General features: G+C 38.6%; 1 protein-coding gene across 8 annotated transcripts in view; it reads left to right on the top strand.

Annotated features, from left to right (window-relative positions):
* The window catches only part of grip1 (glutamate receptor interacting protein 1), an 80,591-nt gene that overhangs the window by 34,208 nt on the left and 28,995 nt on the right, over nt 1-17,388 (top strand). For 7 of the 8 annotated variants that reach the window (XM_088072533.1, XM_088072536.1, XM_088072535.1 and 4 more), the window contains exons 2-4: nt 13,187-13,267; nt 15,853-15,988; nt 17,062-17,207. In XM_088072533.1, coding sequence (XP_087928659.1) covers nt 13,187-13,267; nt 15,853-15,988; nt 17,062-17,207 — 363 coding nt within the window. Of the gene's footprint in view, nt 1-2,812; nt 3,566-13,186; nt 13,268-15,852; nt 15,989-17,061; nt 17,208-17,388 lie in introns of those variants that run through there. The other variant, XM_088072534.1, reaches the window with a different exon arrangement.

Below are 17,388 nucleotides of genomic sequence, written 5' to 3'. Positions count from 1 at the left end.
TGGTTAAAAATGTAAATAATAATAATATAATAAATAAAAATAATAATAAATAATAATAATAAAATATAATAATAATAATAAATGTAAAAATATGAATGTATAATATTTTTTATAGCCTGGTTCTGAAAAGTGTGTGCAGAGCTATATGAGTGTGTAATATTAAAGCGGGCCCAAAGGGTTAAAAAAAACCTGCATCCCTGTGATTTCTTTTGCTCTGGATACTTTTGGCTGTTTCTGATTGTCCACATAGACCTGGTTTTGATTGATCTGGTTCTGATTTCTCTCGTTCTTATAGTTCAGACTTCGGACTTTGAAGTCCTGGTTTTACATGGTTTAGGCTGGTTCTGATTTATGTGGTTCTGGTGGTTTGGGGCGGCTCTGATTTCCTGGTTTTGCATAGTTTTATCTGAGTTTTCTGGGTCTGCATAGTTCAGATTAGTTCAGAAGTCCTGATTTTACATGGTTTTGGTTTGTTCTGATTCATGCAGTACTATGTGGTTTTGGCTGGTTTTGATTTCTTTTTTGGGTTCCACGTGGTGTTGTCTGGTCCTGATTTCTCTAGGTCTGCATATATTTGGGTGGTTCTGATTCCTCTGGTTCTATGTTTTGTTTGTAGTTTCTGTGGTTCTCCGTGGTTTTGTCTGGTTCGGATTCTCCGCGTCTTCATAGATTTGGCCTGATTTCGATTTTTCTGGTTTTCCGTATTTGTATCCGGTTTCATGGTTTTTGGTTGATTTGTTCTTTTAGGTTTTAACCATTTGTAATGTAGTGGTGGTTGTACTAACAGCAGTAGTAGTACTACTTGTTGTGCATGTAGTTGTTGTTTAGTCAGATGTTTTTTGTTTTATAAGTACTATCCTTTTTTTTTTTAGTATTAGCAGAAGCAGTAGCAGTACTACCACTATTACTATTATTTGGAAAATCAGCAGCAGCAGCAGTAGTGATAAGTTTTAAAACTTCATTTCAGCCAGTGTAATATTTCACACATAAAAAGTAAATCCTGAGCCTTCACATCTGCCCTTAAACCTGCTTCTGTACTTCAGCAGAGAGATGATGTAACTGCAGTTAAAAATAAACACCTACAGCACACACACACACACACACACACACACACACACACACACACACACACACACACACAGTAAAAAGAGGCTGTTGTCCCGCCGTGCTGCAGTGTTTTCTCCAGCAGGGGGCGTGATCGGCTCAGCGTGCAGCTGGTGACCTGTGTGAGCAGCAGGGGGCAGCACGGGTCAGACCACCTCTGAACCAAACCTCAGTTATATAATAACACATTTATCATGTCAGTGTGAACACACACACACACACACACACACACACACAGAGCTGTGTTTAATATGAGAGCTGCGTGTTGACCTGCATTCTGCTGCAGTTATGGTAATATTACTGATAATACCTTTGACACGCGCACAGATACACACACACGCAATAATCCGGTGTAATCTGCAGCTGGGACACTGACCCACTTATGGGACCACTTCACTACCTGCTGGATTAGGACACGCCCCCTGCTTTAGTCACAGCCAATGACAGCGCAGAGGACAGATCAGATTTTTTCTTAATGGTACACATACACATATACAAAAATAAAAATAATAAAAAATTTAAAAAGTAAATGAAACAGAAATATTAGTTCACTGTATTGCAACCAAAAGTTACTATAATGTAACATTCTGATTTTTTTTATTTTATTACTCTTTTAAATTACTTTAAAAAATATTTTATTACCACAAATTTTATTACAATGTCCAACAAAACAATTTCTATTTGAGAAATGTTTTTTTTGTATATTAGTCAGCAGCTGGTGTTATAAAATAACGTTATTATTGATGTTAGTGTACTCGCCCAGTGTGCTTTTTAGTTAAAGTTTGCTTGCTTGCTGCAGCTAATAGATACACATACTAAAATGTGCAACTACTAAAAGCTACTAGGAACAAAATAACAAAATAAATATTTTTTTACTGTCACTTGTTGACACTGTTTTCATACTTTCAGCCTGAAACGTCACGCAATCGTCACAACTCAGCAGCTCGGATATCATCGAAATTTTTTGTTCTTGTAGTTACGACTTTGGAGGGTCGTTCATGTGCTCGTAACTCATAAATACGGTAAAAACGATATTTTGAGGATCACGTGAAGGCAGCGTTATAACAACAAGGTTTCCTCATGAAGTGGAGTTGTAGTGTTGAGTTGCATCATGGGAAATGTAGGATTTAGTGTTTTTGAAACTTAATATAAGTGCAGTACTACGTGGATGACTCACTACTTCTCAAAGTATCAGTATCAGTACTGTAGTAGCACATGTACACTGTGTACTCTGGCTGTGAGGCTGCAGTGGTTGTCGTGGTTTCCAGATAAATGGATTATGGGTTTCCTTCCTCTCTACTTTCATATCATCCTCCCTTCTTTCCCTCCATCAGTTCTCCCTTCTGTCACCTTCTTCCTTTCTTATTTCTTTCCTTTTTTCTTTTCTTCTCTTGTTTTGTACCTTTCTTGCTTTATTTACTTCTTCCCTCCATCCTTTCAGTATATATCTTCTACATTCCTTTCTTTTTCCCTCCTTTCTCCATTGACTTCCCCTATCCTTTCATTTGTCCCTCTCCTTTCTTTCTTTCTTTAATCCTTTTTTCCCTTTATCCCTCCCATCTTTTTCTTACATTTTCTACCATCCTTTTGTTTGTTTCTTTTTTCTCTCTGTCTGTTTTTCTTTTTTCCGTCTTTCTTTATTTCTTTCTTTTATATTCTTTCTTTTACTTTTTTACATCTTTCCCATCAGATTGGCTTTCTGTCTTTCTTCCCTCCATCCTTTTATCTTTCCTTCCTTTCTTTCCCTCTTCCCTCTATCCCCTCCATCCTTCTCTCTTCTTCTTTTTTCTTACATTTTCTTGTCTTTTCTTTCATTTCTTCCTTTTGCTCTCTCCTTAAATTTGATTGATCTCCTCCTCTCATCCTTTCAGATTTCTCTCCTCTTTTCTCTCCTCCGCTCCTGTCTGATTCCTCTCCTCCTCTCCTCCTCATGCGTTTCTTACATCCATTCTTTCATCTCTATTCATTGCATCATCCCTCCATTTATCTCCACTTCCTCTCCTCCGTCCCTCCATCCATCCAGCTGCACAGTACAAACCAGCCTCCTCCCTCTGCCTCTCCATCATCCCCTCCTCCTCCTGTTCATCCTCCCATCTGCGCAGACTCTGCCTCCTCCTCCTCTCCCCCTCCCTCCTCCGCTGCCTCATTTCATGGAGGAGCTTCACATCTGCAGCGCTCCCTCTCTCCCTCTCTCCCTCCCTCTCTCCCCCTCTCCCTCTCTCTCGTTAGCCGAGCCTCAGGAAACGTCTCCATGATGGTTTCTGTTTGAAGGAGGTCGTCCGTCACACGGTGGTCGCTCGCAGAGGAAGAGGAGGAGGAGGAAGGAGGAGTGAGAGGAGGTGTAGTTTGTGGCGGCTGCATCTGCATGGCGCTGGGGGGGGAGGCGACGCTCGGCTCGGCTTCACCATGATCGCCGTGTCGTTTAAATGTCGCTGCCAGATCCTGCGCAGGGTGAACAAAGGTAGAGAGACATAGAGACACACCGGGAGAGAGAGAGAGAGAGAGAGTGTGTGCATGTGTGTGTGCGTGTGTGTGTGTGTGTGTGCTGGAGGTCTAAGCATGTTTGCATGTGCAACCTAAATGTGTGTGTGTGTGTGTGTGGTCGAGCCGTATTTGGTGTAAACTGCTGACATTGAAGAGAGAGAGAGAGAACTGGTTGTTTATGACCACAGACAGCTGTGTGTGTGTGTGTGTGTGTGTGTGTGTGTGTGTGTGTGTGTGTGTGTGTGGAAAATGATCTCCTGATGGATTCATTCAGTCGATGGCTGCAGGTTGCTCTGAAAGAGAGACCTTCAGAGTGAGTGTGAGCAGCAGAGAGAGAGGTGGATGTTATTCTCATGAATGTAATATTCATGGTGTGTGTTTACAGCAGAGAAAGGAGGGCAGACAGTCGAAACCGTGCGTTCGTGTTTCTCTAATTTTTCTCTGAAAGTCTGAAGCTTCAGGTGTTTGTTTTTTTATCTTTTGAAGTTCTGTAAGGCTCGGTGAATCAAGTGTTTGGATCAGGGTCCTCCTTATCCCTTAAAACGGGCAGGCACATATTAATATTTTGGAAAATTAAAATTTAATTGCTATTTTCTAATGTATCCAGGCTGAAATAACAATATTTTTTAATGTAACCTTTAATTTCCAAATTACAAACTGTTTCTGTATTCAACACTTTCGTCTTTAAATATATCAACTCCTAAAACATTTTATTAACAATTAATTTGCTCCTTTCTTTTATGTTTAATAGTTTTTTTTTAATTAAAAAAATCCTCAAAATGGTTATTTTTCAAAAGGTATGGTTTGAGTGCTTGACACAAATCTAATCTTTGAATAAAAAACTACCTGTAAAAATTCATAAACAAACCATTTAATTACTGTTTTTCTACTGTCATCTTCACTGTGGTGAAGAATTTGTCTGGCGTAGTGAAGTAAATTAGTATAACAGCCTCTAAATCTGATGACCCATCAGTTAGCAAAACAATAAGAATAAAAAATAAAACAACTTGGCAGGGAATGTCCCACAAATTGCAAGAAATTAGTAGTAAAATGTTTTTTAAAAAGAGGGAAGGATTATTAGAAATTTATCCAAAAGAAGGAAAATGTCCATAACACTATATTCATAATTATAATAATTTACATTTAAAATCATATTACAGAAAAAAATACATTTAAAAAAGTCAGATTTTTTTTAAGGTCTTCTGTTTTTGTTTTTTTTTTACATTTTTGCATATTTTCTTGTAACATTTGTACTATATTTTTGGTTGACTTTTGAGCCATTTCTTCTTAAATTGCTAGTTGCCTTCTTCCTACGATTTTTAGAGAAACTGAATCAATGTGCTCAAGTTTTTAAAGGGTTAAGTAAAAGCAGAAATGTTTAGAAATAACAGAAGTCCTGAATTACTTCATTAAAAGTACAAAGGTATTTCAAAGTAAACTTTAAGTACAAGAGTAAAAGTACTCATTATGCAGGATGATTATTGGATTTTAATTACTAATGCATCATAATGTGTTCACATTTCACTATTTATTATATTTAATGCACTATCCCCTCAACTGCTAGTGTGCAATAAATTGAGATGGAGCCCATTATTTTCATATACTTTATTTATTTATTTATTTGCGTATTGCAGTATACATATTTCATTAGAACAGGGTAGACTTTATATGTCTCTGTAATTGTTTGAATTTTTAAATATGTTTAATTGATATCCATATCTATCTATCTACCTATCTATCTATCTATCTGTCTATCTCTATCTATCTATCTATCTCTCTGTTTGCCTGTCTGTTGTACCTGGTAGGTAAAGTTTAAAGTAGCATAAAAATGGAAATATTGAAGTAAAGGACCTAAAAGTCACACCAGCCTGTTTAATCTCTTAGGCCGTCAAGTAGTGACACTTTGTTATGTCCCACTGTGTGTAAGATGGAGGCTAAAGGGTGACTTTGATGGTATAAAACAGTCAATAAAAGTTTCTTCAACAGCAGTGAATCACTGCAACAACAGGTCTTTGAGCAAACAGTCATAAGTGCACACAAAATATTTGGCTGATTGGTCCATATGGGGGAAAAGCTTGGGCTATGTCACGTTCAGGCAATTTTAAAAGTAGCCTAAGTGCATTGATGATAAGCAATATGACAGCGTGATGATATATTATCATGTCTATCTATCATGTCATTAAGCAACAAGCAAAGTGTCCAACAGGTTTAATTTACTGATGTCGGCAACATGAGAGAGATGAAATTTGTCATGCCTGTTTTGTTTACTTTTTGGGTGACGAGAGGAGATGTGATAGCAGATTAAGTCTATCAAAAAGACTAAAACTTCACCAATATGACAGTATTTTGGATTTAAAGCTGTCAAAAGAGCTGTGCTTACTGGCTGCAGGCGCTGCTGTGAGCTGAACTTTCTTTGAACGCTGTGTTACTATTTATATCTGTCGCTCGCTTTGAAAGTGCCGCAGTTGATGGGGACTGGATTCACAAAGTTGAGACGGGGAATTATTTAGGCAAAACCTACTTTTTTCACTACAAAAATCTAAACATATTGTCAGCTGGCTGGAGGGAGATAGCTGGGAAGCTGAAAGTTTCCGCTAAGGTTAATGACTAAAATAAAAGCAAGGCTAACATTAATTGTTGTTGTTTATTTTGTTTGTGATTTCCAATTAATGTCACAGTACAAAACAAGTGTTTTTTTAATTAACGTTACAAATGTAGGAAGATAGCAAGTAGGTTACTCACCCATCTTTTAAGTGTTTATGTCTCCAGTCTGATCTTGAGTGCACAGCTGATAGCTCTGTGGTTTGTTGACATGACGTGCCTAATAGAGCCGGTCTTACGCAATACTTCGTGATACATAGACACTCGCTGTCTGATGGCATACAATGACATTATGTTCCACTGAGGAGGCAGCTGAATCATGTGGGACACCTGGTAAAATTTGGTAAACCGGTCCAGTCCGGTGTTTGGCTCAGTATCAAACCAGTTTGAAAACTTTAACACTGGCCCAATCTTAGACCGAGACGACAGCCAATGCAGTTTCCATGGTCAGTTTAGGAGATTATAAAGGATGTGCATGTGTTGTACCAGGTCCGTGTCCCATGTATTTTGCGTGTAAAGCAGATTCGGGGAGGGCCCATTCACCGGACCTTTTTAGGGGTCCAGTTATTTTAATGGGCTAGCCTGGGCAGTGTGCGATAAGCTCCTCACAGACACACACACACGCATGAACACACACGACCTATGACGCATGATCCCCTCCAGCCTCACTGGCGGGGATAATTAAAGCGTTAGTTAGTGAAAAAGTGTTAGTTCCAGTTCAGATAAATCTAATAACTGATATTTCCACGTTCCCTCCGGTCAAACAGATGATTTTCATTTCATCTTCACACAGCAGCCGTCTTTAATCTGCAGACGATTTCCTCCATACAGGCACTTTATATGTGAAATTGGATTCACTTCATCTGTCCGAATTTAGATTTCAGGCCTGAGCTTTCAGTGGAGCGTTCCTAAAATAGCCTGTCATCTGTTTTCAGACCGTGTAAAATTCACCTGGAGACACACACGCAGGTGAGACAGGAAATAAAAGTGTGTGGGTGCAGCTATAAACATGAACTGTGGGAGCTTTCGGTCTAACGGCAACATCCCACAAGTTCAAAATCCTACAGTTTACACTTTAGTTTAGCACTTTAATGTCATTAATGTCGGTTAATAACCTATTGTTTAAATATTTTATTCAACCCTTTGAAACCTGGATTCACATCAGTTTTCTTGCTGACAGCGTTCACAAGCTGTTTGACCCTTTGAAACTTTAGCAAACTGGTTCGATTTCATTTGAAAACTTGAGGGGAAAAAGGAAAAAATGACCAACTTGGCAAGAAATATATCACAAGAGATTAGCAAAGATGATGAGAAAATTACTTTAAAGAGTGGAGGATTATTAGAAAACTATCAAAAAAGGGAAGAAATGTCCAGAAAACTATATTAATAATTATAGTACTTAATTTTTTTTTAAATACATATATATTTTTCGTTCCTTTGGGGTATTTTTTTTTCTTTAAACTTTTTTGTTGTCGCTCATTTTCACTTTTTAAAAATATTTTAAAATTTCTGGCCATGCCTCGTTAAGTTGCTCATTGCTTTCTCTCCATGTTTTGAAAGCAATCAAACCAGTATGCTCAAGTTTTAAAGGGTTAAGTATCAGTTAAAAAAACTGTTGAAAGTAAAAGTCCTGCATTAAAAATGTCATTCAAGTAAAAGTGCAATAGTATGATCATCAAAATATACTTAAAGTACTAAAAGTAAAAGTACTCATTAAACAGAATATGTTTTATTATTGTATTATAATTATTAATGCATTAATGTGTTTAACAGTTTAATGTTGCAGCTGGTAAAGGTGGAGTTCATTTTAATGACTTAATATACTGGGGGTTAGTTTAATCTATAGTAATAGATAAATATTTGTTAGTTATATTTTGTATTAATATTTTGAATCTGTAAAGTAACTAAAGCCGTTATATAAATGTAGTGGAGTAAAAAGTACAACATTTCCCTCTGAGATGTGGTGGAGTAAAGTTTAATTTTAGATTTTTACACAAAAATAGATGTGCGGTGGTTTAACATTTTCTTTGAGTGCTGCATTCAAATTAATTTTACCAAACTTTATGTTTTTGGATTTTGTTGAAACCTAATTTGTTTTAGCCTGGAGGTGAAGACAGAACCAGCTGTAGTTTTTGTTCTTTCTGTTTTAACCGTTTTATTTCTGTATGTGTGAGTTTGCAGTTTTTATACTTGCACTTGTTCGTCCTGGTAATTAAAGTATGATAATTACGGATCATCGCTGTGTCACACTAAACCTCAGTGGATATTAAATATACAAGTAAAAACACATTTCAGCTCATGGCTGTGAAACACCGGCTGTCTGTTTTCCCTTTATGACCCCGACTCAATAATCAGCTGCTTCTGCTGTTTGACCATCAGCAGGTTTATTTATAAAGGGACACTTCGCCAATTTTCAACCGGCTTTGTATTATAAATACGTGGGTGTGTAGATAAACTGTGATAAACTTCCCTCCATCTAACCAGATCTCTGCAAACGTGTCATATTGCTGAATTTTGCTGGTTCTGTGGCTGCTGCTTGAACTACAAATTGCACGACTTCATTTTCATATGTTTGTCCCCACGAAGCGGTCAAACTGCAATCAAACAGAAAAATTAAGCAGCTCTGATCAAATATGAAGATTCTGTTACAGTGTTGCCTATTTTCCACCTAAAATGATCACAGAAACACATTTTAGTGCCCTGTTTGGCTGTAATTTGAGATTGTTTGTTTCCAGCTGGTGGGAGTGTTTATTGGTCCAGTTTGGTGCAGTGCATTCTGGTAGTTGTATGTTTTCTACTTTAGAGTAAAGGCATCCTTTTTCTTGTCATGTAGCACCAATTTTAAAAATATTTGCATCTTTCTACTGCAGAGGCGGCCTAGTTTTATGAAAAGCAGTGAAAAGGATATTTAATTCTCAGTAGAAATAAAGCTAATTCAAGTTTTATAACTGATTAATTTATCAGCCTTTTTTTGGTCCATAAAATTTCAGGAAGGAGGCCAAATTAAAGTAGCAAATTATAATTTTCTTAATCAATTATTGTTAAAATTAACATAATCATTTAATCAATTTAACATAATAAAAAAATAAAAATAAAAACTCAGAGGTGAAAAGGAAATCATTGCAAATTAGCTACTTTGAATTATAAGATATTATCCAAAAGAAGGAAAAAATGTCCAGAAAACTATATTTATAATTCTGTTAATTAATATATAAAATTGTATGAGGGAAAAAAGGAAAAAAAATTTACATTTTTTGAGGGTCAATTTCTTTCTTTTTTTTTTAAAATTTGCTTTGATTCTGTCATCTTAAAAAAAAAAAAGAAATGGCAAGTTTATTTTTATTATGGGTCCTTGAAAAGTCATGGAAACGTTTTGAAATTTTGTCCATGAAAATATGTGGGAACCCTGTGCACAGACCTGCGTACTTGCCGATACCCTGTGCAGCATTTTAGGCATAACGGAGTAATGTAGAAAATAATCAGCAGATTAATCCAAATTAAATAATCATTATAGTTAAAAATGAGCTCCATCTCAAACAAAATTCTGCTTTTACATTAATGTGTGAGTCATAACCATCATATAAGATCATATAGTAGTATAACAGTCACTTTTTATACTGATGAAGTATTTTCAGCGAAGGACTTTTACTCTGACAGTGCTTTTTGTTATTAGTACGTTTTCTGAAGCGTCTGAATACTTCCACACTGGATGTGTGACCTTGTTTGAACAATTGTCGCTCCATAACAGGAGCTTTTTATGCATTATATAACAAACCACAGTGTGTAGTTTATAGTATTTTATATATGATGTATGTGTGTGTGTGTGTGTGTGTGTGTGTGTGTGTGTGTGTATACAGTATGTACTGTAGCTGGAGACTGAAAGAGAGAGATGCTGCTGTCCTATATGTGGAGGAGGTTGCGCTTTCATCTTCAGTTAGCTACGGTGTGTGTTTGTGTGTGTGTGTGTGTGTGTGTGTGTGTGTGTGTGTGTGTGTGTGTGTGTGTGTGTGTGCGTTTCTGAGCTCAGCTGCTGGAACCAAACAGAGGAAAATAGATGTAGAGCAGATTATAATAGACCAAAACGACACAAAATAGAAGCAAACAGAAGACCAGAAATAGAAGAACACGACGCCGAACGGTGGTGAGATAAAACACGGAGATGATTCAGGAGGAATCACAGGTGATCGCTGTCCTGTTGATTCGCATACAGATTGGCTTTCTGATGTTGGCTGTGATGGTTTCTACACACCAGGGATGAAACGGGAATTAAAAAAAATTGCTTTCAAACCTTTCACGCTAGACCGACATGAATGTTTGCGTTCGGTGCATTTCATGACACACGGTCGGTTTAATTGACCGTGTGTATGCAACAGAAATACCTCATGTAATGCTGTTGTTTATCTTATATGGTCAGATATGGAAAGGCTCTAAATTCTTAAATATTATCCGTGTTTGGTATGAAAAGACCAAAAATTTATACCATGTAGGAACTGGCGCTTCACTCATTTCCTTGCTATATTCGTCTTTTTTTCTGCGCTGTATCCACTATTTTCTAAGTTTTATTTTATCTCACAAAACATGAGGAATAATGCCAGGCATTATGACAATCGTCATATCTGGATAACAGGCCTACCATGTTATTGGCTGTAAGTGTGAGGCCTGTTAAAGCACTTAAAAAATTACATATCATTTACCTTAATTAACAAAACAGACAGCAACAAAAGGGGAAAATTACATTTAAACCAGCAAACACATTGCATATTCCAGTAAATATGTAAATATGTTCTCCACTGTGTCCATTTTGCAGTGTATACATCATTTCTCAGTCGTAGTTAAACATTTAGTCTGAATCAGAACATTTGAGGTTTGATCCCTGACGGCAAGATACTGAACCTCAGATTGCTCACGATGTTTGTTTCATTGGTGTGTGAGTGTGTGTGAATGGTTACTGAGTTGCAGGTGGCACCTTGAATGGTAACCTCAGCCACCAGTGTGTTAATGTGCAACAGTCCAAAATTATATGTCACGTAAAAGAACTTTGAGTTGTCACAAAAGGTGACGTTAACGTCTGACGTCTGTAGGTGTAAGAAGTAGTTTGTCACTGGGGACATTGTGGATTTTATTTGTATCTTGACCACACATTTCCATTTTTTTTTGGATGTCATGAGTCATTCAATTAAACTCAACGCTATGACGTCTTTGACCAGATTTAATCGATATACGACATATGACATTTTTTTTTTTTTACCAGATTTTATTTAAGTTTTTACCGGATTTTATTGAATTTTTTTTCACCAAATTTTATCAACATACTTTATTTTGATGTTTTTGCCTTTTTCGATATATTATACTGTTTTTTTTTTTAAAACAGATTTTACAGATTTTCACCTTTTTTTTAGTTTTTTGATATACCTTACTATGACATTTTTGCCTCATTTTTTTGTCATACAATACCATGTTGTTGTTTTTTTTACCAGATTTTATAGACATTTTTGACCACATTTTATCAACATACTTCCAATCAGATATCTCCATCCAAATTAACCTGGTCATGGTTCCTGTCTAAGCCCCGCCTCGTCCCTCTCAGCTGTGTGATGACGTCATCAGGGGGTCTCCCTGTGGGCCGCTGAGATTGGTCCAGACTCAGATTGGCCATTGTGTTCTCCACAGGGATTGGTCGCTGCACTGATGAGGTCACCCCTCTGGCAGTAGTTCTTTATTCATGAGAGCAGGCTGACTGTACAGACCTCTGAGCAGCAGCTTCAGACTAAAAACCAGACCCTGATCTGGTCAGTGAATTCAGTTTTCAGAGCTTCGTTTAGAGGCAAACGATTTCTTCAGAGATTACAGCAGTTAATCAGCATTTTGTAAATAAGCGCTGAGATGTATTTTTGTGGTGGAAGCTCTGCGATGTCTGATGAGGATGATGGTGAGTACAGATGCATTATGGGACAGATGCATTTGCTTGATGGTTTCTGTATGTCGACGTTTATCTGTGAACTCAGAGGTCATTATATGTTTCTGATGTTAACCTCTGTGATGGAGATTCAGAACCAGTTAAAGGAACTGGTTGAAGTTTGTAGCCAGTTAGAGCCAATGCTGCCGCCTCTGAACCAATGAAAGGAACTGGTAGAAGTCCAGAACCATTTAGATGAACTGGTAGAGCTTCAGAAAAACTCTAATGATCTGGTTAAGTTTCAGAACCAGTTAGAGGAACTGGTAATGGTAATGGTCTATAATAAGTTGGAAGAAGGGGTGACTTTTGGGAACCAGTAGGAGAAACTTATAGAGCTTCAAAACCAGTTTAAGGAACTGGTTGAAGTTTGAAGCCAGTCAGAGCCGCTGCTACTGCCTCTAAACCAATGAAAGCATCTGGTAGAAGTCTAGAACCAGTTAGATGAACTGGTAGAGCTTCAGAACCACCCCAAGAATCTGAAGCTTCGGGACCGGTTAGAGGAACGGGCAATGGTCTATAATGAGTTGGAAGAAGTGGCGACTTTTGAGAACCAGAAAGAGAACTTGTAAAGCTACAGAACCAGTTAAAGGATCTGGTCAAGCTTTAGGACCAGTTAGAGTTTGTAGCCAGTTCGAGCCACTGCTACCGCCTCTGAACCAATGAAAGGAACTGGTGGAAGTCCAGAGCCAGTTAAATGAACTGGTAGAGCTTCAGAAACAGTCTAAGGATCTGGTTAGGCTTCAGAACCAGTTAAAAGAACTTACTGGGGCTTGGAGCCAGTTATGGGTACTTGTAAAACCCTTGAAACCCCTATAAAGGTACAGGTAATGGCTTGGTACCACTTTAAGGAAGTGATGGAGTCTCAGAGCTACATACAGGCACCAGTCGCAAGCCAAACCCAGTAAAGAGAAATTGGTAGTCCCTGAGAACCTCTTAGATGAGCTGAGAACCTTTTATAGAAACTAAATGAGGTTTGGAACCAGTGACAGGAAATGTTTTGGCTTCAGAAACTGCAAAATAATATGTTTGTTTGTGTTTCAGATGAGGGGCCGTACACCAAACACTCTGCTGGGTCGAGACCTCCCGATGGAGCGCTGGCCATCAGGAGACAGAGTATACCAGGTAACACCGAAAACATTCGTCTTTGTTTTATTCTCTGTGATCTCTTCTGTCTGTTCTTTCTCTCTCTGTTGGTTCTGCTCTGTGTGGTTCCACCAGCAGAGCTAATAACCGATGAAGATAACAGCTCTGAAAATAGAGCACGCACAAACATTTGGCTGATGATTTCCATCCGTGTGACCTGCAGGAAGATGCTTGCAGTCGCACTTATCTCCTCCCACCTGGAGCTGGTGGCCTACTTACAACTATCACACTGCTGCAATCACAATCTTACAATATTTCTGTAACAAGTAAATGTTGTATCACTAGGCGGGTTTCCATTACAGATATGTGCAAAACGTATTATTTTTGAAATGTCGATAAAACACAATTGTGAGATGACTGTGTTTCCATTGAATGATGTTCAGCGACTTCTGCTGTGGTGATAACAGGTTAAGAAGTATGGTGATCGACGTTTTAACATCAGCAGGTTTATTGCTGTTGCAGCCGTCATTATTTCCAATCCAAGGCCATGTAGGCGTGTTATGTGAGCGATAATGGAAAGGCGAGCCCCTCATACGTGAGAGCGGCCACATATGAGAGATTTCTGGGAGCTGATAGTCCACGATTTCACAGAGGAGTTGTAGATTCAAAACTTCCGGATGATTCGCTCAACTTTTGAGTTGAATAACAGCTCCTGTAGCTCCTGCTGCATCATGAGGGAGCCAGTTCCTCCTGACATGCACACAGCCATAGCATCATGTGACGTGTAAAAGCGGGAAAAAAGTGTTTCCAATGCAGTTTTGCAAAATATGACTTTTTCGAATTAGCTGAAATACCACCTCATATGGGTGTAAAAACGTCTTCTTTTTTGCAATAAATGGGAGTCTCACTCGCTGCAGTTGCAACAAAACAAAAACAAATTTAATTAACCCGCCAATTTCTTGCAACAGAGCAAAATACACAAATCACAGAAACATATAAACTTTTTACTCTTGCTCTCGCGAATGTTGTCACTGGTGCGTTCAGTTTGCTTCAGTTGGAGTGAAAGTTCGTGTAGCCACCGTTTTTTAAAAATCTGCCATTTAGTGAAACAGTCATCGCTGCGTTGGCAGTGACTGCTGCCTGCTGACAGCGACAGCCAAAAATGCAGTATTAAACAGTAAAGTTACTGCGTCATGGTGACAGCAGCGAGGGGAGTCGGCGTTAGGCAGCGACCTCCAGTTACTGATGAAGGTGCTTTAAATGGATGGCGATCTTAACATTATTTAAATGTACATATTACATATTATAAGTGATGAAGCTCTGTGACGTAACATTACTAAAGTTACCGTTTTAGCTAACATTAGCTCGCACAACCAATGCAGAGTTGCATTAGTCATTACGGAGAAGTTAGCTCAGTAAAACGCGTTTGTATTCCCCATTCAGTTTTTTTGTTTTGCTGCTACTGTTGGAGCAGCCGAGAGGTTCTTCCAGATCTCCCAGACATTGTTTACAAAACTAACGTCACACAGAAAGTAAAGGTACAGTAGAAAATGGTACACTTGGGGGATGCCGCTGCAGTGATGGCGACTTGTTTACTTCTGGTACTTTCTGGGATTTGTGCATACTCCCAGTCCTCTCCGAATCTTTTTTTATTGTCAAAGTCGTGTTGCGTATCACCAGCTTCAGAGCAACTAGTAAAAATTTGAAACCAGTAAGTGGAACTGGTAAGCTTTATCACTGGTGAAATGAACTGGTAGAGCTTTGGAAGGAGCCGTTATTATTTCAGATCCGTGTCCACAAAGCGGAACGACCACTGATGATCTCTGTAGTGGAATTTAAAAGCGCAGACAGACGGGACGCTCTGCTGCAGACAGACTTTTCTTTAGTCTGAGGAGAATCTATTTCACATTGATAGTAGCGTCTCAAATCGTGCCGCTCTTTTCCTCAGAGAGAAGCTTTGTTGTAGCTCGGCTTCTTTCAGTCTGGAGTTAAATGACAGTTTGTGAAGTTGCACTTGCAGAAAGTTTCTCCCCAGCCGCCGCCGCCGCCGCCGCTGCAGAAAACTGGTTCATCTCACATTTGATCAGAATAGAAGATTTTCTCTCTCAGGCTGCGAGTCAGCGCTGACGTTTTGGGGAAGTTGAAAAGGACGCTGATGCTCTCTGTAAATCCTCTTTGGAGGAGGAAGCTGAGGGAGGAGACGAAGACAGCGATGGTCACCGCCAAAGATCAGAGTCTTAATCCTGTCTGAATGAAAGCGGGTGAAGCTCTGCGTGATTAATATTAAAATACAACATTTGAATGAAATCCGGCTTCCTGTTCTATCACCTGAGGGCCGGTCACATCAGATTGTACCAGGTCTGCTCTGAAATATCTCCCCTCTCTCTCTATCCGTCTCTGCCGCTGTTAAATATTTCAGCCGTTTGATGAAATATAGATGGACGACAGAGTAGAGGATGACTTCACTCCTTTTCCCAGATTATTATTTTATTTCCCTGCTGAGCGGAGAAAACTGAAGTCAGAGGGCACGGACTGAGAAGACGGACAGATGGAAGAAATAAAACTGGACGTGCAGTAAAACAGTTTTATGGGAGATTAAGTCCGCCTGTCTTTGTGTTTCATAGACGAGTTTCGGGGCTGCTCGGTGGTGGAGCTGATGAAGAAGGAGGGGACGACGCTCGGACTGACGGTCTCAGGCGGCATCGACAAAGATGGGAAGCCCCGGGTCTCAAACCTGCGACAGGGAGGCATCGCCGCCAGGTAACTGTCAGCTCTTCTTCCTCAGTGTTATTTTTATTTTTATTGTGTTTAACTTGTTCTAATCTGCTCTGGATTTATCCCGTTCTGTTACTCAACTCCGGCAAATTGACATTATTTAACGTGAGGGAAGAAGGCGTCCAAAAGTTAACAAGGAATTATTATAAAGTCCAAGAAAATCACCTGAAGATTAGCAAAATAGAAAAGTTTTTTTTAAAAAAACAAGGCCAGATAACAATCAGCTCTTCATCTTTGGTGTTTTTCCTTTTTTATTGTGTTTTAATTTGTCATAATCTGCTCTGGATCTGTCCTGTTCTGTTTCTCGACTCCAGCAGATAAATTCAGAAATTAGACTTTCTGTCATTATTGTAAAATCATGTTAAAGCAGTTTTTAACCCTTTAAAACCAGAGCAAATTGGCTTTATTTATCAAAAACATGGGAAAAAGGCACTCAAAATTTGTAAGAACTTAGTATAGTACAAGAAAATGACCTGAAGATAAGTAAAAAACAAAAAAAGGCAAGACATGGAAAAAGAGATTAAAATAAATAATCATTTGGGAACATAGACTCAAATATGTAATTATGATATGTATTTAAAAAAATGCTTTTCAAAAAATTATTTGCTAAAATCTACTAATTTCTTACAATTTGTTGAACTTTTCTTACCAAGTTGCTCACTGTGTTTTTTAAAAGAAGTTACACCAATTCTCAACCAAATTTTGGGAATGTCCTTCTTGTTATTTCTTTGTACTGATTGGCTGACGTATACCACAGTACTAATATATCTGCAATAATGCGATAACAGCTGATTTAACAGCCCAACTGATGTATCCGTCCTGCTTTCTCTTCTTACAAATGCGTCCAAAATAACGTCTTTTTTGTTGCTGAAATTCTGCAGACACTGAGGCCGCATTAAACTTGTGTTAATTCAGCCTGATCACGTTAACTTGGGTCAGGAGTCCCGTCTGTGGCGTCTCCTCTGGCTCACCTCACGGCGAGCTTCTCCCTGCTCGGCTTACACAAAGTTAACTTCATTAAAGTGAAATCAGAGCTGATGTTTTGGCTGCTTGTTCAGGAGCGACCAGCTGAACGTGGGCGACTACATCCGAGCCGTTAACGGCATCAACCTGGCCAAGTTCAGACACGATGAGATCATCAGTCTGCTGAAGAACGTCGGGGAGCGAGTCGTCCTGGAGGTCGAGTACGAGCTGCCGCCTGTCTGTAAGTACTGCCAGATAGTAGTACTAGAGATGGAATTTAACAAAGTACATTTATTTTTTGATAATTTTGGCTCTGTTCATGCATTAAGGCATAGATTTTGGCAAGATTGTGGATTGTTGTTTAATCTTTGAATTTTTAGCTCAACTCCTACAATAAGTGTAAAAAACACTGTTAAACAAAA

The sequence above is a fragment of the Plectropomus leopardus genome, chromosome 22 (genome assembly GCF_026936395.1).
Source record: "Plectropomus leopardus strain MGB_pleo_1.0 chromosome 22, ASM2693639v1, whole genome shotgun sequence".
NCBI classification, from domain to species: domain Eukaryota; kingdom Metazoa; phylum Chordata; class Actinopteri; order Perciformes; family Serranidae; genus Plectropomus; species Plectropomus leopardus.
Note: the sequence above shows the minus strand (reverse complement) of the source record. Positions and strands in the feature narration are given on the sequence as shown.